The sequence below is a fragment of the Porites lutea genome, chromosome 4, assembly GCF_958299795.1.
Source record: "Porites lutea chromosome 4, jaPorLute2.1, whole genome shotgun sequence".
NCBI lineage: Eukaryota > Metazoa > Cnidaria > Anthozoa > Scleractinia > Poritidae > Porites > Porites lutea.
The window spans coordinates 46,519,759-46,546,051 of record NC_133204.1 but is presented as its reverse complement, the minus strand read 5'-3'; the positions used below and the strand labels follow the sequence as shown (position 1 = coordinate 46,546,051).

Below are 26,293 nucleotides of genomic sequence, written 5' to 3'. Positions count from 1 at the left end.
CCTGTATCAAGAGATAGACGGCTTTTCATGTAATGTCGAAAGGAAAAAATAGATAATCAATTCAAGCAATACAATTCAGTCAGTTGTCTGTCAGGTTTTGACTATGAGTTTCAATAGCGTTCCATTACTGCCGTTGGAAACGACCAGTTCATTATTGATTCTAGTCATGTTCTTATCACGAGAGCGCATTTGGCCAAATTGAGTTTCTTAGTTGTTGACATATAATGAATTGCGACATTCTACACAAGTCAGCTTGGCAGTTCCCCTCCATTCTTTAACAAAAATGACACTTTCCGAGTCATATCCGTCTATAGTCTCCGAAAGTCTTTTAAACGTAAATGTCCCTTGATGAAAATGTTTAAGGTTCCTTTGTTAATAGGGGCAAGGTTCACATTCAATACACCTATTAACCATAGAATTCAACCTCAATGAACAATACTGACTGCAAAATTCACTACCTCTCTCCACTGTATTGAAAAAGCATATTAAAGTCGTGAAACTAACAACACTATTGTTTTCGGCTTAAAGCGTGAAATGTAGTCAGCCACTTTTTCATCATACACAGCTCAGTGGCACATTTTACACGATGAACGAATTTCCATTATCGCTAGAACCTTCCGAACGTGCTTGCAAGATTAGATGTAGAAGTTTAAATTTCAAGATAGAAAAGGTTAAGAAAATAAAAGAAACAAAAATTAGAGCAATAAGGTTCATTTTGTTCGAGGGGCTCAGCAACAACAGGCGTTAATTTGTCAAAAGCTGAAACAAAAGGAAAAAAGTTCACCTGGAATAGTTGCGAAATATTTCGAAATGCTTGTTTGGTTAAAGCGCGTGTTTAAAGCAACTTAATTCCCTAGTTATTCAATAACGGGCTTGGTGAAGCGAAAAAAATAAGATATAAACAAACCATTGTTTAAAAACTTAATAACAAATTTTGAAGCGCGTTGTTTAGTTACAATTGGAAGTTTGTTTTCCTTGATAAAGGTACAGTAGCAAAAAACGGCGTCTTAAATTAGGGTCGTGTGCTTCAATGAATCTATCGGATTTTTAGACCCATGTAGAATACAGTATAATAAGCAAGATGAAACGTTTTAAGTTTCATGTACATATATTAAAAAGGCCAAATACGATAGTTGATGAGGCAAAGATTTCATCCAAGTCTTGCGATACATATGGTTTCTAGGGAAAAAACATCGATTCATAATAACCACTGCCTATGGAGATATCGCTAGGCTTGCATGCCAGTGCGCTGTAGAACTGTTCGATCCATTCACCTAATTTGATTTTGCATTCAGGCGTATAAGCTATAATGGACAAAGGAAATTGACAGCGACTGCAGGTCACTTAGTCTTCGGTTACTGGTGGTACATACAATCGAAATGGAAATAGAGATATTGAATGGAAATTTGCTTGAGACGGGGGCACCAATGAAGGTGAGGGTTGATGTCACATTGCATAATGATCTTAAGAACTAGGAGTTCTTCAGAAAGTCAGTGCAGAATGTACTGACTTGTGAAGTAGAGATTATTACGATCGTGGACTGAAGAAGGCCGTCATTTTGGCACTACTGAAATGTCCTGCTTGGGTACAGGTAAACAAGGCCTTAAGACCGGTCGGCAAAAGTCAGGTAAATTCCATGGGAAATGCTTTGTTTGCTTCATCCAAAAACATAATTATACAAATGAAAGAAAGCTGTATAAACATATGATGGCTAATCAGGGATCGAAATGGCTAACGTGTCCTGTCCGTTCGCCAAAGTAGTTTGAATTAAAACAAGATAGGCCCATTTAATTTTTCAAAATTCTTTGTTTCATGACATTTCTTTTAATGGTCTCCAGAGACAACTTCAAGGGTCCTTCGTGGTGGAATTAATTTCCTCAAGTTGTTCCTGTCACAACCAGCAGAAATTGTTAACACATCTGTCGAGTATAATTATTTGAGAGTAGAAACCTTTCCTTTTCCAAAACATTGCTATCACGCTTGGATAAGTGAATAGACAACCGCCACGGAATGTAGTTTGAGATAATTAAGCCAGACTAAGGTGTTCATTTTGCTTTCCTTGGGCGGGTACCAAGTCAAAATATTGGGTTGAGGACTTGGAAAGGGTGTTTTAAAAGTTTAATGTTCTTCTTTTTGGAAGGAAACTGACATTCCTGTACGCGTAAGAAAGACGCGGTCAAGAGAACTTTCCCTCTGACATTTTCTTATGTGATGGGGTGAAGTTAATGTAACCTTCCGCTCCTAGTACAGACAATAATGAAGGTGTTGCGTGAAAAAGGCTTAAGTTTTAGATTCCTTGATCGTGTGACTATTCAAACATCTTCGGCAGAATTTTCGCGAAGTGCACTGTGCATTTTCATCAGAAGTGTTCTGAAATCTGAGATCTTTGAAAAATAGTGTAGTTCGTACGTGGCTGAATGGGGCTCGATGACCTCTGAAGTTCCCATGAGAAATTTCCTCATTGGACGATGCCACCATGTAGTTACCCCCAATTGGGACAGAAAACATCGGTTCAGATAATCGATCATCATCTTTTCTTGTCACTTTCGCCCACTGTGCAGTCTTCTCTGGGAACCGAAGAGTAATGGAGTTACAAATTACGCTCAAAATATTAAAAAATGTGGCTATGTAGCGCTTGTAAGTATTTTAAGAGATGGTGAAGATAATAATCCTCTAATGTGTCTGAAAGTTAGGGGTAAATAACGAGTGACTCTTCTTGTAAGTGGAATAGATAATCTACGCTAAACTACATCCACTGCTGATGAGGCATAAACCTCGAAACTCTTGAAAATTTAGTAATATAAGAACCTTAGATAGTTTTTAATTTCTAGGCATAACTTGATTCTAGTTGTACTTTTCCCATCTGTTTCAGAAAAAATTAAGACGAGTAAGGACCGTGCCGTTAAGTGGCGTTTTGCAACTGAGCTCAACCGTTTGGTTTATAAGGATGCCTAGTCCTTAATCGAGACCGAAGCGTGTCACTAAATGATACGATAACATGTATTAACGCTCCACAAACACACCGGCAGCTCTTGTCAAAGCGCGACGACGTTTTTGTCCTATGAGCATACTGTATCTCTCTTTATGAATGTGATCTAGGAATGCATGGATAACTTGACCACAGGATAAGTCAGTTTCGAGTACATAAGAGTCCACGAAATCAGTACAGTTATCAAGGTGGGACTTGGTGGAAGCAGGACTAGTCTTTTAACCGACTAACCAAGCAATGGTACATTTGGTGCCTCAGCCATACTTATTTCTACTACCCGTGAAAACTAGTTCGTTGCAGTTTTTTTCCTTAATACTTTAAATCAGGCTTTCTGTGATGGGTTGCTCCTGTAACTATTAGAGTTAATTGAATAAGTGTCCTACTAAAACAGGCCAGCCGCTTAACAGCTCGTGCGAATCCTGCAAGAGGCAAAACAAGAAAATGAAGGTTACCATTTTCAAAAGTTGTTTTATTCGCTTGCGTTGCACTTTGCGTTTCATTTAGTGCATTCCCTGAGCAAATGGGAATGAAGTCTAGCTTTGCAATATTTCTTGAAAATGCAATGCACTGTAAGTTGTAGCTTTCACAAGCTTATAGCTTTTTCTCGGCTGGATTCGCTGTATCTACATAAGGCAGAAAAAAGATCTTTTTAATAACCATACCAGATGTTTCGTGGTTAAAAGCAAGTCGTCAACGACTTGTAGTCTTTTGATATCTGTCACTCTGCTCAATAGGTACTCTAGCATTCGTTAGAAATGGAAATAATAGAAATGTTGGGACCTGTTAAAACCAACTTTTGATATAACTATTTAAATTTTGTATCAGGCCCTGTCACCTCGGTATTTAAACACCCTGTGTAGGGTTTAACTGCAGTTTATCTGGAATGCTGTCAAAGTTTCTAAATTTTACTTTCCTTGGTCCGCAAAACGTTTTTCGATCGCGTTTTATTGAAAGTATAAGCGGCAAGACAAGTTAAGGCCTCCAAGGACAAAAATACTTGTCAATGACTTTCTCACAACTGAAGTTCAAGACTTGAAAAAGCGCGACGTCAGTTCTGAATTTTACTTTCGTTGGTCCGCAAAACGATTTTTTGATGCCATTTGAGCGAGAAGAGAAGCCCTCGAATAATAAAATGACGTGACTTTCTGGCAGTTGAATTTTAAGTCTTGACAAGCGCACTGTTGTACCTGCTATATGTTTATTTTCACTGTTTGTTATTGTAGAAAAGCAATTCTGCCAAGCTAAGCTCACTCAGTGTCACTGTGCCTTACTATAATTTGTATTGAAGGTAAATTTTCTTCAGTTTTAAGCTCTGTTAGGAGGACTGATTTACACGTGGGATTTCATCACAAACATAACAGGTGGCAGTCGACACCACTACCCTTGTCAACTTCATCGACGCCATTATAAGAGTACTTTGGCTTTCCTGAACTGTTAAAAGTGCGTGCAAAGAGAAAGTGTCATTTTATTTTTTGACTTTTCGTACCGTTCAAAACGAAGAGAAATCTCGCAAATTCCCATTTGTGTAGTCAATCAGCATGCACAGCTGTCGTTTTCCTGAAATGGGACACATACAGCTGCTTAAATGACATGGTGTACTAAGCACGTGCAAGAGGAGTTGCTTGAGGTCTCTTTAGTTCGTTATCCCTTACGATTTCCGCTGTGATGTCTAACTGTGCACGCCTTGTGCTCTGCAACAGTGGAAATCCTCACATGTTTGTTCTAGAAGAGCAAGAAAGGGAGTGTCCGAACGGGTAAGAAATTATTGCGTGCCGCGTTAAAATGCTTAACGAATTAAACGCATACCGAGACAAAACACTAAGAAACAAGTCCTTGTACAATAAATTGGCGTTTTGTGCTGCCTCCAACTGAATATTAATAAACTTCCGTATTTTACACTAATGTTAAGAGAACTCTGGAAAGTTCAATAGGCTCATGCCAATTTGTCAGAAAAAAAAAATGTTCCAACGATTGATGGCCGTTCGTGGTTCTTTCAAACGGCTGCCGGTAGCAAAATGTCGCATCAACTACTTAACATTTGAAATACTTGACGCTCGAGCGATGTCTTGCTGGTTGAATGTTGAAAACAAGACAAGCTACTATACATCGGCACTCAAACACCATTGAGGCGCTTGTAATTCACTTTATGGCTGAAGCGTAAATAAAAAGAGGCAAAAAATGTGTTAACAACCGCCTCTTTATTGAATGTTTTCTGTTCTAGCGGGTAATAAATTTAGACGTTAGTTAAACATAACACAATAGAAATGTCATCTTTATAGGTCTTTTGACTCTATTAGTGTTAACAAAACAAATGGCTGTCCTTGCACTTTTTTGTGCTTCTACAAAGCACGTGGAATAAACAAAGGGCACGTTGTAAATCACTTTAAAGCCTCTATTCTTTCTCTTCCTTATCAGCTGATTCGATAAGGCGATTTTAATCCGATAATAGTTGCATTTTAACAAATTAAGAATTGTATAAACGCTTTGTTGTTTCGCCTCTTTTGCGCTATGTTGGATTTCTTTGGAAATGCGCTAAAAAGAAGACAAAGGTGTTACCTTTATAAAGGTGTTTATTAATGTATACTTGCCGAAGCGATCATGCATAGAATGTATTTAAAGGACTAGATAATACAAGCGAAAGAATCAATGATTACTAAATCTTTGCCCTCGTAAGATCCGTACAATTCGCCTTTACACACGGGTGAAGTTTTTAATCGTAGAGAGGATTGCGTGCGAGAAAGACTTGTTATCTGAAAGAAACTTATGGCAACCTGAAACATAATCAGATACAAGTTAGGCAACGTTTTCGCGTGGCATAGCGTGTTTGATTTATGATGAGTTGCGCTTAAGATTTGACAACTGACAGAAATACCCGAAGAATCAAGCGGCACCTTAATCTTAATTGGTACCCTAACAGTTTGTAAGGATTTGGAGTGATCAGCCAGAGAGCAGTGACGATCTTCCATGGCAGCCTAGTTAGTTGTGAATTTGACCGTTTAAATATGTATAGTGTTCGAAATGAGGTAACGAGAACTGAATTTCTATCGAGGAGTATTCATCGCGAACGCTTGAAATGAAGAGTTGTATCGATCGTTATTTTTATTTATTTTTAAGTTTTTAAAGGGACAGAAAGCCCTCTTAACAAATGATACCAATATTATTCTTGTAGATGCTAGTTTCTTTGAGCTTAGAAAACACTCATTTTGTTAAATGTTCAATGGCCGAAATAGCGCCGAGCAAAGTATTTTCTAAGAAATAAATTTAATTTGAATGATCAAACGGGAAAAGATTGTATCGTTCGAAAGTTAGAACTAAAATACATGTCTTTTTTATTTGGTTTTAAGTGTAAATGTTAACAGAGAATTTAGCATCAATTGCGAGAACGAGAGTTGGAAATTAGTGTCGCTGATTATACGTGCGGTATTTTCACCTCAAATTCATCGGGCTAGTTGAAGACAGACGATTCAACTTGCTTGGCTGAAACTAAGGAGGTTCGGTACATTAGGTTATGAATTCGGCATTGTTGAATTTCATTGAGTTCAATATCAATTGATAGTTTATTCTGTTTCTATAGTTTTGGCGTTCCATTTTCGATGCTACAGCTCTATATCTCTCTCAGACAGGATGCTATTCTTTTCCTTTTCAGGAAAAAACTTGTTATAACTTAAAAACCGGGCCAACCTTTCCGTTAAACTGAAGTGCGGCGTCAAGCTTCGTTATTCTGAATATCTGTTACCCTGCCGTTGCAACAGAAATTCAGGTTTCAACAGAATATGGTAATGACCTGTAATGAACTGGAGCCAATAAAATGAAGGGTATCTTGCCATTGTCATTCACAATCCAAGTTATAGATACAACACCTTTGTACGTATACGTTCATACATTTTGGAATAAAAATTCTTTACTCATTGTTTTTTTTTCTCTTTAATTCCTTTTGCAGTCTGTTTTTGGAGCCAAAATTATGACTCAATGTACTAAACTACTTATGTTGACGGTCCAGTAAGAGACTCCAAAAAGTGGGAACGTCCTTAGTTATTATCACATTTTGGGGGGGTGACTTTTTGCAGGTCGCGGAGATTTCTAAAACACAGTGACGGCAATCAAAACCATAACTGTACTCCAATAAGCTATCTGGGCCAGGGGGTATATTTATGTAATTTTCTGCACAGGCTTACAACGTGACCGAATTATTTCATGATCGGTAAAGATTTGTGAAAATTTGTAAAGTTCGTACAATTAATCTGAGTAAAAATGCCAGATTCAAATGGTTTTTTGAATTTGTTTTTCTTATTTTTTATGTAAGGGTTAATTTTGGTTATTTCCAAACTTCTAAAACTTCATTTTTAATCAAAAGTACAGTCAGTAATTTTGCTCCGTTGTATTTGCTTCTCCTTATAAGCGTAAATATTCATTCCTTCTTTAGTCAGTATTTCAAAAAAGGCAGCAGTTGTACGGTAGTTTTCAGTAACAACACGATTGAGTTCTTTGTGAGTCTTTTGCAATTAAGTTAAACAAGAAACACTCCTCAGGAACCTGGAATTTCAGGATTGGAACGTTAAAGTTCGTTATGAAAACTGTCAGTTTCGCTGGTCTTAATTAAACCGCTCTCAGTTCTTACCACGCGCCTTATCAGCTTCCTAGTTCTTTGTTCTCAGTTGGACCATTTTAATTTCAGACGAATTTCACCCAATTTCCCGACTGTAAGCTAAAATTTGTTTCGACGGAATCTTTGTAAAACTTAGTTACTTCTTAACTAGCAATGCCAATTTAAATCTTTGTGTATACATTCGGTCATTACGGTATTTCGCAATCCGTTTTTGCAATGTCTCCACGTGTAGCGAAACTCAGTTTAATTTCAATTTCTTCAGTTTCTTTTGTTGGTCGACCTTTAATCACCTGCAAACACATGTGAATACTATCTTTCTCTCCTCAAATCTAATTAACTTAATTGATCAGTATGAATATAATATAGAACCTCGTATTGCGTTAAGGTATTCACTGGCTAAATTGAACTTGTTTCATCTTAGTATCGTCCTTGTAACTTGAGATTCTTACAATACGCTGCAACAGCCTGAAGAAGAAATTTAATTACTGCTACTGCCACCGTCCCGATCTCTTTTTGTACTTCTAAAATCTGTTCTCCTACAGTTGGAATCGAAGGGTTGATTTTAGGAAATCGAACAGTAATTATGAATGCATTCAGTTAGAGTCTCCAGAACTTGGAAACGTTCGAGCTATAGGGTGTATTAATCATAACCATTACAATTTCCTCAAATTTGATTTGATTAACTGTTCTATTTTTCTGTAATCATTGTATAGGGTTGTAATCGGACAGTGTAATCGGACAGTTACATTAGCCAATGATATTAAATGCACTCAGCTAAATCCACCAATCACAGAAGTTATCAAAATAACTATAGCAACAACCACTTACCCTACCAAACTGGGCCGAGTTTTTCAAAGCTAGGTTAAGATAACCCAAGGTTAGTGCGAGATTTGGATTACGATTTGAAAGCTTAAAAAGAATTTCAGTTTTTTTTTTAGTCTATACGATGATGATGATTGGAAGTTCTAAAAATAACAGAGAAAATTATCCGAGAAAATGCTTTTGAACAAAAGAAAAAGAAGCACTAGTCGGCCTTCGAACAACTGGGCCCTGAAGATTTTCCAAAATGGACGAATTTGTAACATTACACAGGGTCTCCTCCGGTAATATTAATTTCCCGTTTGGTATTAAAAGCACCAAAAAGAACGCATTTATTTTCTCGGAAATTGTAACGGTTATGATTAATTGGTAACAGGACTTCGTGCCATCTAATTCGTTCTGTAATCATGCTCATGATTAAACAAATTGCACACAAATTGGACACCACTTAGTCCTATTACCATAATAGATCCTTATACGAAAAGAACACCTTAAAATCAATAACGTTGCTAAATAGTGCGAGATAGACCGCGAAAGACGGCGCCGACAGCGAAAATGTCACTAATAAAATGAATTCGCCATCTTTCAAGCTTCATCGCGATTATTTCAAGTCCCCCAGTATGTCAAATGTAAGTTATTTTTCCTGGAATTGAATTTTTGGGGACCATGTTTAGAAATACAAAGAAATTTCGTCGTCATGTTCTTGACGACAAAGTTTCTTTGTCGAAAAGAGTGTTGGACGTTGTTTCGCTCCGGTTTTTAACGTTCTCCTTGCCGTCGTCGTCTTCGTGTTTGCTAAAGCTTTCTGGTGTAGCCCGGTCCTACGCCATTCTCACATGGTGATAACTGAGTAAAGTACAAAAGCGTCAATAGAAATTCCGGCACCTGATAATCGAGGAAGGAAGGTTTTGAAATGCCTCTTTACCATCTTCCGTTGAAGAGAATTGCAACTTTCCGGAGACAATCTTTATCTTCTGTTTTAGGTTCTTTTCAGAAACTTGTTTAAGACACTTTTTTGAAAGAAAAAACGTAGTTGTACTGAGAATTCTGAGTGAATTGCTGTGGGAACGGATTACAAAGGAACCAAAGTATGTTCATTCTGTTTTGTCACTTCCTGTGGAAATGCTTCTAGAGGAAAGTCCGAAAAATGTAAGGGGACTTCGTTTCCTCAAGAAGAGAATGGTCAGCTTTGAAGAAAGAAATTCATAAAATAAACAAAGATGGGCTCAATAAAAAATGCGTATGTTTCTAGATGAGCGTTGAACGTTTTTACAGAGCCGAGGAACTTCTGAACTGTTACTCAAGCAAGTGGCTCTATTGTTCAGTTTTATTTACTTAAACCGACGTGGTCTTTTTGCGAAAACAATGAAAGAACAATCAAAGACATGAAATCCTTTGTAGTTTCATTCATCTGGAACAACAATGACGGAGCAAAACCTTAGATTTCAGTACTTGTATAACCTTCCTTGAGGTTTAAGGTAAAACGTAACCTCGTTTAATTGATCTGGCAGCCCGTAATTACATTTGAGCATATTTTATGAAGATCTAATTTTTAAGAAAAGACGTGATATTAGCTTCTCTTTCACTGCTTCACTTCATTAAACTACTTTAAAACAACAAAGCTTTGATTTCAATCAAGCTTTTAGAAGGGGCGTTTTAACAAAGTTCAGGCAAAGCAGGCTTCTTTCACAGCACGTGGTCTCAGCGCCACAATGGCAGAAGGGTCATAAACAGGTCAGTACACGGGAACATGACTGTGATTCTTGTAAACGGTGCCTTTTATGTATTATTAGTTGAAAAAAATAAATAAACAATGTTTGAAAGAAATACTAGTCGCCTTTTCATGCTTATCATCCTTTGTTTCTCACCTGTTTCCTCTTCAAACCATAGTCAAACCAGCCTCCTCCTCAGGCGCTTCGTTTTTTCGCACAGAGGCGGGCGCGAAACGCGGGTGACACGCGAGTGTCTGCTGACGACGCGCAAGGGACTATCAAGACAGAGGCGTCTAGGTACGAGGAAGAGAACCAAAATAAAAACCGCTGTATGTTGACACAGTTAACCACAATTTACCTTCTAAAAATTATTTTCTTTATTACTTCGCTGCTGCCTCATTTAATTCATCAAAAGACTCTGAAATTCAAGCGACAAAAACCTTTTTTTTTTCTTTTGGTAACCGTTCTAGGCGACAACAATCCCCTTTATTCCATAAGGAATTATGGACTAGTTCACAGAAATCTATCTTAAAAGGTTAGGATGAATTATAAAGTGTTTTAGAAGATCTAAGGGCTTGATGTAGTACACACTTCATTGACTGGTTGTATCCAGCCACCTTTCTTCTAAACGCTAATCAAAAAGAAACAAATGAACTTTTCAGCTGACCTCTGTGATATTTGAGTTTCAGTGTTTTTCGACGTGGGGGCCGGGCCGGACGTTTCGTTCCGTTGTTTACCGTTTCATGTCCTGTATTTTTTTAGGCTGATTTAGCAATAAAGGGAAAGTCAGTTGACGACGGCGCGCGCAAATCAAACAACTGGCTTGACCAATGGCAGAGCGACAAATTGGGCACCGTAAGTCGAGTTTCCCGTCTTCCTGTCGCTTTCCCTTCGTCAAATGACGTTCGTGTTCTGTTGCTAAATCAGCCTACTGTAATGTCATACACACGGCTCTGTATATAGCGGTCACACTGTATATTACGGTCACCGGATAACTTCCCAAAGTTTTCAGTTGCCTTATTTTTTCCGCAGAGTTGACCTGTATATAGCGGTCACCCTGTATATAAGTGTCACCTTGCCTATTTCCCAAGGGTGACCGTTGTACACAGGTTTGACTGTACAGTCGAATCCCGGTAACTCGAACCCTCTATAACTTTTGAACCTCCGGCTAACTCAAAGCAATTTACATTTCTCTTTAGATCGTTTTCTTTATAATTTTACCCTCAATAACTCGAACTTTTTTCTATTTCTTCTTGAAGGTTCGAGTTATCGGGCGTCAACTGTGTATTTATTTATTTATTTATTTACTGTTACTAAGGGGTCTTGTCTCATGAAGTTGCCTAGCCGTTTCCCCAGTCTCAGAAACGCAGATGGGAGGGGAGACTGAGGGTCCTCATGATCCCAGACCGCCGTAGAAGCTGTCGCCTTCTACGCCCGGTACCTTTACCAACAAATCCACAGGTTACTTAAGAATCCATGGGTACGGTCGATTAATCGTATTCCGTAGTAAGGACAAGTCCCTCTATTAATATGTTGAGCGCTACTAGCTTAAGTTTGTTGAACACTTCTGGCGCCTTGCCTAATCACAGAACGATATGGAGATAAACCCTTTTTTGTCGGAATTGTATAATCAAGCACACACAGACACACAATATACTTTATTTTCATACACATCATTTTGCCGAAGGTAATAATTATATATAGATTGCTTTATTGACACTAAGCCAATGTTGTGTCGAATTGCACTATAGGAAAGTTTTCGGGGACGAGTTTTGACCCAGCTTTTTGAGCAACTCATTGTTTAGGCAATAAAAGGAGTAATAGCGTCCCCAAACAGCTCGATAGTGCAATAGGCCCCCTTACAGTCACGAGACCTTCTTTACAAAAAAAAATCTATGGGGTGGCCTTAAACGATACCAGATATAGAAAGAGCATGAGAAAATTAGCAAACAGTGGATAGTGTTTTTCGCGCTCTCTAATTGTCTACTAAATTTCGGTTTATTGGCAGTTTTTACAAGTAAAACTGTCCGTTCGGTCATTTGCTCGCCCGCAAAATTGTTATCTTTGGCAGCAATGAATTAGTTGAATATAACCAGTTTTGTGCTCAATTATCTTACTATTTTGCTACACAGTATCACAGTTATTCACCTCAATGTCGGTCACTCACTTCCGTCGGTGCATAATTGTTATTTATAAGGATTTGTATGGAAAAAAATGCTGGATCGCGGGGCGTACGGACTCAAGCGACGAGTTCTGTTGAATGATATACATAGCTCTCCCCCCTACCGCCCTCCCCTTTATTCAAACAACCATAAAATCTCTGTCTTAAAAGCGTAAAAGCCAATCATTGGCTTGGCAGAAGGACTATATTTCTTATGTGGTATCTCGTAATTTTGTCATGAGAAGGGTCACGTCGCCACAGCGGCAAAGATGCTTATCGGAAACAAGACAGATTCAGAATGGCCAATTATTTTTTCAGTTGATCCAAAAACTGTAGTAACAGCTTATGAAAAGTTGGAGGGTGATCAACGTAACAAGAATGTGTCGTGTTTTTTATCATGTAAATCTTGCGTTGGGGAACGTAAAACAAACTATCAAGTGACGACGGTTTGAGCATTGTGTCGTCTTTCTCGCCAAACATAACCAGCAGCGGAACAGTAAGTTTTCGATAGTCACTGATTGAATAGTGTGATGTATCGGACGGTGCAATGGCTACTAATCCGCGGAGAACATGTGGATATGCCATTAGTAACGGCATAGCATACTCACCGCTTTTAGATGGAGACACTAAGACGGGCAGATAAAGCTTTAGGGCAGCTAATAAATTTGTCATGTATCCCAAGATTTCCTCGTGCGAGTATGGTATATTTACATTATTGGAATTGCCGTGGCCTGGTAGATCTAGAGCTAGAGCTCGATACCCCATTTCTGCTAAGATTTGAAATGTGCCAATATTAATCCATACAGCTGAAGTCATTCCATTTCCATGTAGGAACAAAACTGTAATGGTTTCTTTTGAACTGTTACTCGGTCTTGCCTCTCTATAGAACGTCATCCTTGCGTTCTCGAGAAAGCCTTCACTGTACGAAAGCGTACCAGGGTTTGCACACAGGGCGTTCATCATTTTAACGTTCGGGTGAGTGTTTATAAGTGTAGTATGACCTGTTTCATGGTCTAAAGGCTTTTTGTTTGATCTCGTGTCTTGGTTCTGTTTATCAATAGTGCTCGCTTCTTCCCCTGAAGGTTCACTGGAATCCGTGTCCGTCTTGATCTCCGTTATTTCCCCTCTCTCGTCAACATCATCTTCCGTTTCCTTTTCATCATTTTCAGGATGCATAATATAATCGGCCGGCTCAGGCGTTTGTGTTTTGCTGTAATCGCTGACCATATGTTCATAATACTTGTCCACCAATGAAATTACTTTACTTTTAATATCTACCACAGGGTTTTGCCCAGTGTTGACGTAATACCAAGCAAAGATTATAATTAAAGCGGCAAAGAATATTACCAGCACGAATTTTAGCTTCATCTTGCTTCCACGTCTGAAAAGGCACATATTTATTACTATGTTTTCCCTTCGGTTAAAAAATTAATTATTCTTGTTCATTCCAGACAAGTTAAATTCAGTTGTTAGGATACGACTCTTTTACGCATAGAATTTTTTTTGTTTAACATTACAAACAGAAAACAAACAGAAAAGACTGAGAGGGTATTCTTCTATACTTTGTATATCTTTGGAGAGGATTCTTGTTAAAACAAAATGTTTTCTTGATTTAGCTGAAGAAAGAAATGTTTCTCGTCCCAGCCCGCTTCATATTGACATTATTTTTAATTCACCCTACCTTTTGAGAAATATTGTATGACGCATCACCTTGTTTAAAACATGTATCAAAATACACCAAATTTGACTTCAATCAATTATATTTGGCTGACGTTTCATTTATTAATCATTTGACTTAAGAATTGCAACTTATTCTTAAGGGAGGGTAATAATTTGTATTGTTATATTCCTAGACTTTTACTCAACTAAGCAGGGACAGCCATTGGCTGATTCTTGGTCACATGGCCTTGACTAAAATCAAATGTATCCCGATCGTGATACATTTTAAAACAATGTAACCCGCTCGGGATACATTACAGCACGTGATCAACGCATGGTGGAAAGAAGGCGGGAAAAACATTGCCAATTTTCTTTTTCGTGAATGAACACAACAACACAAACATGAAGCCTCATAAAGTGTAAAAAACAACGATTTTCAAAGTTATCCCAGAAGAGAAACAGCAGCTTAAGTGGAGGAAAAAGATGCAGATAATATAAGGAAAGTTCTTTGTAAATCATTCATTCAGTGGTTCTGAGAATTAAATTTGTGTTCTTATAAGAACCGAGTCGACTGTTTTGATTCGCTCTGCTAAGGGACCGGTCATTATTTATGTGGGGGGGGGGGGGGGGTGGGGGGATTTTTTTTTGTTTTAGCATGAAAGAAAAAACGTGACCCACCCCTTTAAGCCCATTAGTTAATTCTTGACCCACCCCCATATAACTTTATATAAGAGGTGACCCTCCCCCAACCCCCTTCAATCTATACCTCTACAGTCAAACTACCTGAAGAGTGAACACCTAGGCATCATTATTGATTCCATTAATCGATTATTGAAAAAATAAGTTTTGCAATATTCAAATCAAAACCAGTTTAAAAAAATTTGCTCTATTAAACAAAAAATAGTAATTCAATAAAAAAACGAATTTTCAAACTGTTTTTGGTTTGAAAATTGGAGAAATTTGATTTCACTAAATTGAATAAGGAATTCAATAATCCATTATTGAAACCAATAATGATTTCTAGCTGTTCACGCTTCAGGTAGTAAAAGTTCCCAGACAGTTATATTAAGAAAAGGAAGCATGCAAGCCTTCTCAATAGGGCTTATGTTTATTTATTGATATTTAGTGCCCACATCTTTGATTCTCCATGCTTAGATTGGATTGCTGCATATGACATCCAGTTGTGTTATATTTTATGTCCAGCATTGCATTAGAATTTATTTAGATCTTCCACATGAATTGTAGTGAGTGTGATTCTTTACAAAACACACACAATGACCCACCCCCAATCATCGTGAAATTCTCTTTTGGCCCACCCCTTTTCTCTAAAAAAAATAGGCCTGGCCCACCCCATGATTTCCGCCCCCCCCCCCCCCCCCCCCACATAAATAATGACCGGTCCCTAAAGCGTACTCTTTTGTTGCTGTTGAAGTACGTTGAATTGAAAGTCTAGAAATATGACAAAACACTTAATGTCAGGTCCCTCGGGAAACAGTTAGCTTTGTTTTCTCTCGAGTCCTGATGTTTCCCGAGACGAAGTCGAGGGAAACATCAGGACTCTCGGGAAAACAACACTAACTGTTTCTCTCGGGATCTGACATCAAGCGTATAAGGAAGCATTCGATTGGTAATGTTGAAAAAGTCGTAAATAATAAAAAATGCGCCCGCCCGCTCTCTTTTAAGGGAGCTTTAGCAACGACGACGGCGACGGCAACGAGAACGGCAAAAAAACAATAGGTTTATACTAGCAAAAGAACAACTTTGTACGTGCATCACGCTTTTGTGTTCTTTTCTTTGCCATCATTGCACGACTACAACATGAAACTACCAAATTTCACGGTACGTTTTGTCGAGGACGGGAACACACGACAACGACTTTATTTTCATCACTTTAATACTAAGTGTTTTATGTATTAGTTTACTACCAACTGGTCGCAGCCCCGGCTTTACGATGCGAAAGTTGTGAAAATTGAGATTACGAAGTCATTATACAGACACCTCTGTAATAAGGACTCTTGATTCTGTCCTTTAGTGTCCAGGGTATTAAGACTGTTTGACTGTATTTATATTTCCAACAATCGGAGGAAAACGCCTTATCCTAGCTACTCATGTAGGAATTCCAACCTGTCAGTCAACTTGATGTCACTTGGTGTGATAAAAGAAGAACAAACTCGATCTGCTAAGCAGACAAAACGCGGACAACTGACGGACAGCGCTTTACTTCTCTTTGAAAAAGTTAAGCGCTTTTCAAAACAGGATTGCGAATACACTGTTTATTGTCTGAAATAATTCGAGCCTCTGCATCAAACAATCAGAATTCAAAATGAAACTGCAAACCGATATCCAGCGGTTAATTCATTGAACATGTTTTCCCTACCGCTTGGCACCGCCTGCTCCATTCTACACAGTTTTCCAATCTGAATTCGACACGCATGTAAATTTATTAACTCAAATTTTTAAATGTACTACAAACGCTGATTATATTGCTAAAGCAGGTGCCTCTGTTTTGTTTGTTTGTTTTTTAAGGTACATTGATTGAGGCCGCTATCATGAAAGTCAACCTCCCCTTGGAATCATCTTTTGACTCGCCCCAACTCTCGGTCAGTTTTAACGTCCAAATCGTTCGCACTGCAAAATACGCTTGCTTTGCATGTTTTTTAAGGATCTGTTTGTAATTGAGTATCTCTTTGACCAGCAGAAATGTCCGCAATAGGCCGTGTCGACAAGAGGAAGTTCGATTTAATCTTGACTTGAAAGTAAATTACGCAATTTTAGTACCTTTTTACTGTTGTTTATTTACCAAAAACTGAAGATTCTTTGTACGAAAATCATTCACAAGTTTCCAAAGTCTAGAAAATCTAAGAAACTTAGTAATAGTTAACTGATACGAAGATGCTTCTCGTCCCTCTAAGTTACAGTTCGTCTTTTGGTCTTGTCATCGTCTTGACTTTGTCTACAGCTTTCTGCATGGACCTTACAACTGTAAAAAAAGAAAGTAAGAGATAAGCAAAAACTAATGATTTTTCGATGGTACTGAAAGCAACTATTAACTAATCCTAAGAAACCCTTGTCCACTCAAACAATCCCAGAAATCGCTGCGCCGAATGCGTGAATATACCCATTCCCCTATAGTTTCTTGAGTGGCAAATATGGAGGCGCCAAGTGTAGATCTATTCAATAAAAACCTGTGTAAGATAAAGCAATTAAAAAAATTTTTTTTTGAAGTTTACATTTTAGTTGTAAGCACGGTAATGTAAGTTACGTTGATCATCTCAATATTGTGATAGGTAAAGCAAATCCTGATAGTTTCTGTATTGTATTGTACAGCTAGGGAACACATAACGTTTCACAACTAACCCAAGATAATCCGGCCCTACCTGCTGTTGGTTCCCAGTAGTAATACTTGCTCTCTTTGTAAACTGTTCCTGCATTAGAAATCTTCTCCATTACGTTACCCAAAGGATCTGTTATTCAAAAATTTAAAAATCATTTACACTGCACAAGAAATCTCTTCTTGTTACCTTAGGTTTACCCTCGGGGTCAAACTAAGTTAAAAGAAAAAGGATCCCCTTCTCCCAGAGCGTTAAATTGTGGCTGCTCAAGTTACCTACAGAAAACAACGGACTAGTCAACATCGAACTGGGGGAGGGGGAAGGTCCAGACTGTTCTTTTCGCCAAACGACATACCATTTCACGAAAGCGTCTCAACAATTCAGTCGCCGATTCTTGCTTTAAACCCTATATCATACCATTAGCAGTTGCATTGAAAAAAATTGACCCCTCATTCTTCCAAGAACGACGTCGGATGCCATTTTCAATCTCGCTCATTAAACAGCAACTTTTATCTCCTTATAGTAGGGATTTTTTAATACTTCACTCTAGATTTACAGACATTCGTGTATAACTGTAGACACCCTGCCAATAGTATAAGATCTTTTATCCCGTATTGAAAGAGAAGCGCGTTTTGTAAATTCTTTGTCATCATTCCTATTTGCTTATTTTCTTAACGACGGTGGGAAGGAGACATCTGTCAGGAACCCTTCGTTGGTTTTTCGGTGTCTTTATTTTAATGGAATGCAGTCTGTGGGAACGAAGTTGAATAACGATGTTAATTGAGGCATGTTTTACTAGAAATACCAACCCATGAATATGATTCGTGGAATATAAGCTCCATCGATGTCAAACTTGTTTGTGTGAACGTCAAATTCATCCTGTAAAGATTAAAACAAGCATAATTAAGGAACAGAATCCATTTATACAGTAGGAGCAGTGCTCAACTGGCTGATGATACACCGTCACAAGGGTGAAAAATCGTACGAATTAAATATATAACTTTTTTCAGCAGATTCATTTTATTATTTGTATTGTTGCAAGTGCATTAATTATTTTAATTGCTGTAGGGCTGAATACTCTTACTAAATGCACTTGCGTTGCATTTAAGTTGAATGCCTGATTGAATAGAGCGATGACCTTAAAAAATGGTTACGCTAAGTGTTCGTAATTTGTTTTATCAGCCAAGGGCTGAAAAGATCAAAACATGGACTTTTCGTCTTCCCGCGAAAAAAAACGCTGATATGGAGAAGGCATTGCTCGATTGGTTAATCGTGTTGCAGTATGACGTCAACGCTAAGTATCGATTGATTTCTAGAAAGTTCTCGGACATGAAGTTTTTTCACCCGAGCGTTCGCTTAACCAAGTACTGGAAAACCGTTCGATTAACCAATCAAATTGCTCTATTTCCGTTCGTTTGTTGTTTCAGTTTTGTTCGCGCGTTTTCATTTCAAGGTCGTACGAAAATCTCTTTAAGGAAACTATGAAGGCTCTAAAATGAGCACCGCTATACCCCTCTGAGAAGTTGTCAATCATTCGGTTATCAAAAGGCAGCAGAATTCAGTCTATACGTTAGCAGTTACAGTATTTTTCTCAGCTAGCGGCCAGCAGACCATGAGACTTAGACTTAATCGCAGGTCGTCTACTTGACAATTTGCTTTCGGTTATCAGATGAAAGGCAGTCATTGTTTGATAGAGAAAAAAAGCCACGATCATTGAACGACAACATTAATTTACGGCTAGGAGAGCTAGATTAAGTATAAAACATAGTAAACATGGTAAAAGTGATAATTAGTTTTTCACTTGCCTCCACATTAACCATGACGAGTTCAGTACTGAGTTCTTTTATCTTCTCAGATGCAGCAAATTTAGGCTTCAAAGCTGAAAAAAAAACACAGTAAAGCCACACTGTCTGAGAAATTAGTCATCAACACTTTGGCATCGTAATTTGGCGTGGTAGACAACGTACCCCAGAATATTTTTGATGCGTCACATTCATCCCCATACTCGAAAACAAACATTTAAAAAATTTGTAAATATTTAACAGAAAACACACTAGATTCTGTTAACTCATTATTTGTCAATTATTTCAATTGTCTATACTATGAAGTTTCCCTTGCAAGATGATATGATAAAGTTTTTCTTTCTTTTCCTAACAGCAAACACGAAGCACAGGAAATTTTTCGCCCCATGTAAAAGGAAATCCAAGACAGTCTTGGATTCTGGATTCCACGCCGTGGATTCCAGATTTCAGGTACTGGATTCCAGATTTTTGTCAGCGTAACTTGGATTCCGGATTCCTTGAGCTGTATTCCAGATTAATCAACCAAAAACTTCCTGGATTCCGGAATGCAGACTCCCTTTCATGGGGTAAGATTTGGGTCCAATCGAAGGTTTAGGAGGCTGTGTGTATACTGACCCTGACAAGCGCTACACCAACTTTTGTGAATGAGCAAGAATATTGGCTTCCAACTACAAAAAAAATAAACATTAGGTAAATATGTCAGTTGGATTTCAATCTCAATTCTGCGGTTTGTCGTCACTTGCATTGGTTACCGTTGAAACAAAACCAGACACGAGAAGTACTGTATGGAATATTACAGATTTTGCCTCCACTACTCAACCGGTAAACTTTACACGGATTATATCTAATAAACTATGAGATTCATCTCTTTATTTTGGGCATCGTGATAACAGATGGGTCCTTGCAAGTCAGCAAAACGCTTTAGGGCCTTGTAAATGCGCGCGATTTCGAGCAAAGCAAACATATAGAAATTATAGTTTTCGCTATTTGTTGACGTTTGTCAGCGTTTAAGAGTCCTTCTCACGAAAAAAGCATTTTCTTAAAAATTCGTAGTTTTTTTTTCCATCAAATTTTTTCAGGGCCACAATTGATTAACTAACTACCCGGACTCTGAATTTCATGATCATTGAAAAACTGTAATACATTAAAAACTTGAAGGACTTTAAAAATTTGAAGGAAAAAAAAACTACTAATGATGCCCAAAATAAAGGGATGAATCTCTTGGTTTATTAGATATAATCCGTGTAAAGTTTGCTTATCATTTTCGCATAAATTATGACCTAAATTTGGAAACCGCTGAATTTCTCGAATTGGGTCTTTGCGATTTTGGTGAAACTCTGTTCAGCGCAAGGCACTAATGCGCACTATGTGTAGCCGAGAGATTTTCACAAAAAAATGCCGGCAACAGCCGATTTTCGACTCAGACCTCAAAGGGGCGTGGCATTATAACCACGTGACATTTACTCCGATCGCCAAAAATTTTATGTTATATTGTAGATTGATCTATATGTTATCCATTCTATGTGTTAGACTTACGATAAAAGTAAAGGTGGGGATACCAGAGAGCTTCAAAGTAGGATGGTACCCCCCCAAAAAAACTGGGTCGAGTCACCTTAATACCCAAAAATACAAGAACCTGTTTAGTCGAGCAAGATCAAGCAGGTTCTTATATGTGGGTTACAGTTAAATTATGATAAGCTATTTAACAAAGGAGTGCGGTAACTTTTTAGTTGTAAATTTAAGTATAACAAGAACATACTGTACTAGACTGTATATAAATTCAATAATCAGTTTTCTTAGGGTTATAATAATAAAATTTTGAATGAATAGAAAGTCTTATATTTTATATTTTATTTTATTTTTCTGGTAATCAACAATCTACTATCTCCTTTTAAGAACCCAAAATTAAGAGCCTACTTAGCCTAAATTGTCAATAAGTACTCTAAAATACAAAACCTATAAGTAGGTCATTATTAGCGGGTGTTTACTTTATTGATCTATTAGGATAAACTACCTAAGGATTACAAGGTACGTTTTTTGCATCAAATGGAAACTCGGAAAAAATCCGAGCCCCAGATGCGATTCGAACCCACGACCCTCTGTGATCTAGTCGGATGCTCTAACCACTGAGCCACTGGAGACTCGATGGCGAGCAAGGATGAAATGTGGGTCTTTTGACTAGAACTGCATCACGCGGTCACATTGTCAAACCAGGACAAGTGTATGTGTGACTGTATGCAGTTATGAGTCATGCATGCTTTCACAATTGCTCCCAGTCTGGGGCTCGGATTTTTTCCGAGTTTCCGTTTGATTCAATTAACGTATCATGTTCTAAGGATTACATTACCTCTTTTTGGCCTCAGCATAAGCATTGTCTAGCGTCATCCAGTTTATCCGTTTACCTAATCCTAAAACGTATTAAATTGATCAGTTTAATATTTGTCATAGTTTACTTTAAAGTTAAGTTTAAAGTAGCAAAAGAGCAAGTAGCCCAAGATAATCCACACTGAACGTAAGGAAACCTGTCAGTAGAGGCAGCGTGGCCGAGTGGTATAGCGCTGGACTTGCAATTCAAAGGCCCCGAGTTCAAGTCCCACCCTGACCACTAGCTGGATTTGTTCTCGGTAGACTCGAGTTCAAATCCTCGACCGTGTTTGTAAATAGCCAACTTGTTCGCCTCCTACCGTTGGGATTCTAAACCCTCTTAAGTCCAATTTGAATTGTTTGTTTCAAGCATTTGCTCGGCCCCACTAGCGTCTGTGCTATAAAATTAATACTGCCGAGGGTAAATAACGGAATTATTATTATTATTATTATTATTATTATTATTATTATTATTATTATTATTACTATTATCATTATTATTGCAATACATATATTTCACTTAAAAGAAATAACATAATTACGCGCCTGTCGCATCGTTGAACTATATGAGCACGGAGTCAGTTTTAAAGATTAAGGGAGGTGTGCTAGAAAAGCAGAAGATTAGTGCTTCCCACACTTACTTTCATTCCCGTTATGAAATGTCCCATAGATTTAAACGTTAGTTTTTGTAATAACAGTATCTTGACTGAATAGGTACAATATTTCATCTGCAAATCTAAAGGCTGGAAATACCTCTAAGTAAGACTTGATTCAGAGGAGGACTGAAAATGACTGACTGACTTGGAGGACTGAAAATGACTGCCTAATTTATGAAGCTCACCTTTATCAAGGGAAGGTGGTGGCTTTATAAGCTTCTTAAGAGCTGTCTTCATTGTGTGTATCACTGTAAAAATAAATGAGACGGTAAAAAGATAACATCTGTTAGTCTATGTCATTCTTTCAATGCAAGGAAGCAAATTGATGAGGTAATTGAACCTAAAAGTATTTTGTCGAGTTAGAAACGCACAAAAAAATTTGTCCAATTTGTGATTGTTTTCAAAGCCTTGCCTTTGCTTAACCTATCAGAAGTAGAACTGAAATCGCACGTCGATTGTACGACTGATTGCAGACAATTTCCCGTCTTTAGCGCGTGATGCATGTATTTTCTTAGAATTCTAACTGGTTTAGTTGGTCCAGTTTACTATCTTCATCTGGTAGCGTGATTGACTGGGGTAGTCATTTGGAAAAAGCTTTCATACGCGTTACCTTGTTGGAGATCAGAGTCATTTGAAATGTTTTACTTAAGAGAACTGCTAAACAGCTATTCATCATTGGAGATTTATGTACGGAGGCCAAGCCTATATCCTGTCCGATTCCCTTTCCTATTAAAACGTGGCAAAAAGGAGGCTTTATGTCCGATTTCTCTTAAAGACGGGCGTGGCTGGGCACAGATTGGTAGATACCCGGCAGTATTTTGTAAGCTTGGAAAAAAAGATGGTCTTGGCACTTACACTCTTCATCATCATTGTAAAAGAACTTGAACTTGATGAATTCCAGATCGTTGTTGTGCAGGTCTTTTTGCACTATTCCTTCATGATCTATGACAAAGTAACATCATGAATGTCAAAAATGAATGGTAGACACCTATATGATTAATCTCGTTAACGGAAATACTCACTGAGGAAGAAGATTCGAGGGAAATATTTGCCGTCAACATCGAATTGTGCACCTTTTGGCTCTTCTTCGTCCTAACGAACAAAATCAACAAATTAGTTAAAGTTGTTGTCTGAGGAAGAAATTGCTGTTTTATATCTGGGGGAATAAAAAAAAATTCTCGCAGTCTAACGCTGAGTTTGGTGGTTTTCTTACCTTAAGGTTTATTCATTTGTGTTTCGTGTGATGTACTTGATGTACATAATGTTTTAGCGTACTGATTGATAGTAATTGAGGGCTTAAAAAGTGAAGCCGTGCTGTTTCAAACTTTAACGCACTTATTCCATCTCGTTCAACTTATCAAATGTTGTCAATTTTCTCAGTCTGGAGTTGAATTCTAAAAGACTGTATCGATGTCCAGGAAAAGAAAAAGAAAGTCGTTGTGTTGTGTTCACGTCCTTTCATAAAACGTGAAATTAGGCATTTTCACGTCGTAGTTGTGCAGTGACGGCAAAGAAATGTACAAGAAATGTTGTTTTGCCAATGTAGACCTATCGCTTTTTTTGGCGTTCTCGTTGACGTCGCCGTCGTCGTTGCTTAATCTCCTTACATTCGGTTAAGAAGCTTTTCAATTGCAATTGAGGTAATTCATGGCGATAATTTCCTTGCATTTATTACCTCCACATTTATCATGACAAACTTCGTACTGAGCTCCGCGATATGTTTAGATTCTGCCACAATTGGTTTCAAATCTGAAAAAGGAGAGATATTTTTTTTAATACCGTTGTCCCGGGACTGTTGTCGACAAACACATGATTCATGCAAGAAACATTATAATCATGTGATTTCAACTTACTTTTACAAGCTCCACACCATGACTTGTGTATAATCAACATCACCGGCTTCTCACTGTGGAACGGAAATAGTTTCACTGAAAGATTCTTTGAAAGATTACCGCTTATTGAAATCCAGAGCAATGTCCTAACTTATGCTTCTGTGGATGATAAGCTGAACTGAAGACACTCACTGAGGCAGTTGTGGCTTTTGTTTTGGAAGTCTGATGTAAAAGCGAGTTTTGCGGAATTGGGAAACAAAACGGGACCTACTGCAGGTAAACCGCGTCTTGCTCAGTTTGCTTAAACCATACCTCTTCTTAGCTTCTTGCAGACCATCCTCCATAGTCATCCATTTAATATGTTTTCCAAATCCTGAAAGCAGTCATGTACAGTTTAGTCTCAAAAAGAAAAGCGGCTTCCTTTGAGCAAAACAGCAGTCAAGGTGCACACGAAAAAACGGTGTTAGAGCATGTGCAGCATCCAATACTGTAACCATATTCGTTAATTTTTAGGCAGATTTAGTGACGTCACGCCGAAAGCTCGCCGAAAGGATTGAACGCGTACCTTTGGTGCTCAACTTGTGGCGCTGCCTTTGGTCAAGCCTGTTTTTAGACTGATTTGCGCGCGCTTTCGTCGCTGTAGTGGCATTGTCTTTGTCAGTTTCTGGTTACAATTGAGTAGTGCTTTCAGCGAGCATCTTACAGTAGAGAGCTTTAATAAGGAAAGAGCATGATTAAAATTTCCCATTAAGTTAACCACATGAGGCGCAACAATTACCTTTATCTAAGGCTGCTGGTTCTGGTAAAAGCTTCTTCATGGATTTGACAACTGAAACCAGAATATAAATCGTTTAATCACCGATGAACAAGCAAAGAAAAAATTTCATAGCAAAGGCGGTTCACGAATGGCTGTTTCAGATAGAGTTCAGGCTAATCGCTGAGAAGTGGGTAGCTCAGCCAAGTCCTGAAAATGAGGAGTTACAATACCATTATAAGTCATAATAAGGTCTTTGACCTCGACGGAAACTCCAATGGCAGACGAAACATAGCTAGGTAGGTCCATAACGACTCAAAAATCGTTTTTCTGCGAGTAATACATGACGCTGATGACAATGCATTGCATTCAGCAATCAAATCATTAACCTACACACAGCTTCAAGGTCTTTTATACCTGATCTGCATGGCTGAAAAGAATTTTCCGATATACTGAATACTAGTTTACATGACCGAATATTACGGTACCGTTTTAGATACATGGAATAAATTCATGCACGATGGTCAAAAAAGGCTGGTTTTCACTAGCGATAGAGTGGGAGTCGAAATCGTTAGTGGAGTCTTAAGAGCGCTTAAGGACCTAGTGAAAATCCTAAACGCAGTCATAAGCTCGGCGAAATCGGATGTCGGAAGAATCAGAACGTTTCATTTTCTTCCCACTCCGCTTATGACTCCGTCGCTTCGTTTCGCTTATGATCTGGTGAAAACCAGATTGTCGGAGTTGGAAGCACAAACGGAAGGATAAACAAGTTTCAATGCACGTTCCCACGCTTTGTGATTCGTTTAGCTCTTCTCCTCCTTTTGCTTGGTGCATTTTCCCGTAATGGCGGTCGTCACATAATTTTTTGCTTAATGCAGTTCTTGGCTTGGTAATAAAAAAAGTGTTTTTGATAAAACAGGGTACCTCAGCCGTAAACACATTGTCAAAATATTTCCTCAAACTTACTTTCTTCAGGTGTCTTGTAGAAAAACTTTGTTTTATCAAGGTCAGTGTCCTCATTGTCGATTTCCTTCTTCAAATTCCCATCCGAATCTGTTGAAATAACATCCGCATAAGCGTTTTATTGAAATAAAATTTGGAAAAGTCCACGGAATTTTCTGCTCAGTTTAACTTGCTCTTTGACCATAATAGAGGAGACCTTAATGAAAACCAGAAAAAAAAAACAGCAAAGATGCATGAAAACAACGTTGCTGCAGTTTATGTTGGGGTCTCCCTGTCCGTTAACATCCCGACCCTTTTTTTTTTGCTCACAAATTATGTCTGAGTTTTTTTAGTGAGACGTTTCTATTGGTCAGTAAGCTCAAAAAAGCTGATGCACGCGGTCAAGTCCAAAAAAGCTAACAAAAAGGTTAAGCAAGGACACTGTTCATACAATATGACCATTTCATTTTTTAACTATGCTGAAACGATTAATTTTTTGCTTCGCCAAAAGACTCCTACCCTTTCTTATAATTGAATCTTGATATATGAACTATACAGTATCTTAATATTACCTAGGAAAACAATCCTTGGCACGTAAGAGCCATCTACGTCGTATCTGCCATCCTTCGGTATTTCATCGTCCTGGAAAACAAGAGACGCACAAA

The 26,293-nt window shown here is 38.1% G+C and overlaps 2 protein-coding genes and 1 pseudogene across 2 annotated transcripts in view; 1 reads left to right on the top strand and 2 right to left on the bottom strand.

Moving 5' to 3' along the window:
• LOC140934765 (DNA-directed primase/polymerase protein-like) overlaps window positions 1-19,867 on the top strand; it is a 56,841-nt gene extending 36,974 nt beyond the window's left edge. The window contains exon 19 of the mRNA XM_073384335.1: window positions 19,436-19,867. The gene's annotated coding sequence lies outside the window, so the exon portion shown is untranslated. The remainder of the gene's footprint in view (window positions 1-19,435) is intronic.
• On the bottom strand, window positions 11,864-13,689 carry LOC140935936 (putative protein-lysine deacylase ABHD14B pseudogene; annotated as a pseudogene).
• LOC140933826 (uncharacterized) overlaps window positions 16,477-26,293 on the bottom strand; it is a 28,058-nt gene continuing 18,241 nt past the window's right edge. The window contains exons 28-42 of the mRNA XM_073383483.1: window positions 26,201-26,270; window positions 25,653-25,739; window positions 24,711-24,761; window positions 24,245-24,305; window positions 23,954-24,006; window positions 23,776-23,849; window positions 23,123-23,192; window positions 22,956-23,042; window positions 22,286-22,348; window positions 21,428-21,488; window positions 19,696-19,748; window positions 19,084-19,157; window positions 18,088-18,157; window positions 17,324-17,410; window positions 16,477-16,926 (exon numbers count right to left, since the gene is read on the bottom strand). Of these exons, the coding sequence (XP_073239584.1) occupies window positions 16,859-16,926; window positions 17,324-17,410; window positions 18,088-18,157; window positions 19,084-19,157; window positions 19,696-19,748; window positions 21,428-21,488; window positions 22,286-22,348; window positions 22,956-23,042; window positions 23,123-23,192; window positions 23,776-23,849; window positions 23,954-24,006; window positions 24,245-24,305; window positions 24,711-24,761; window positions 25,653-25,739; window positions 26,201-26,270 (1,029 nt within the window). The 3' untranslated portion in view covers window positions 16,477-16,858. The remainder of the gene's footprint in view (window positions 16,927-17,323; window positions 17,411-18,087; window positions 18,158-19,083; window positions 19,158-19,695; window positions 19,749-21,427; window positions 21,489-22,285; window positions 22,349-22,955; window positions 23,043-23,122; window positions 23,193-23,775; window positions 23,850-23,953; window positions 24,007-24,244; window positions 24,306-24,710; window positions 24,762-25,652; window positions 25,740-26,200; window positions 26,271-26,293) is intronic.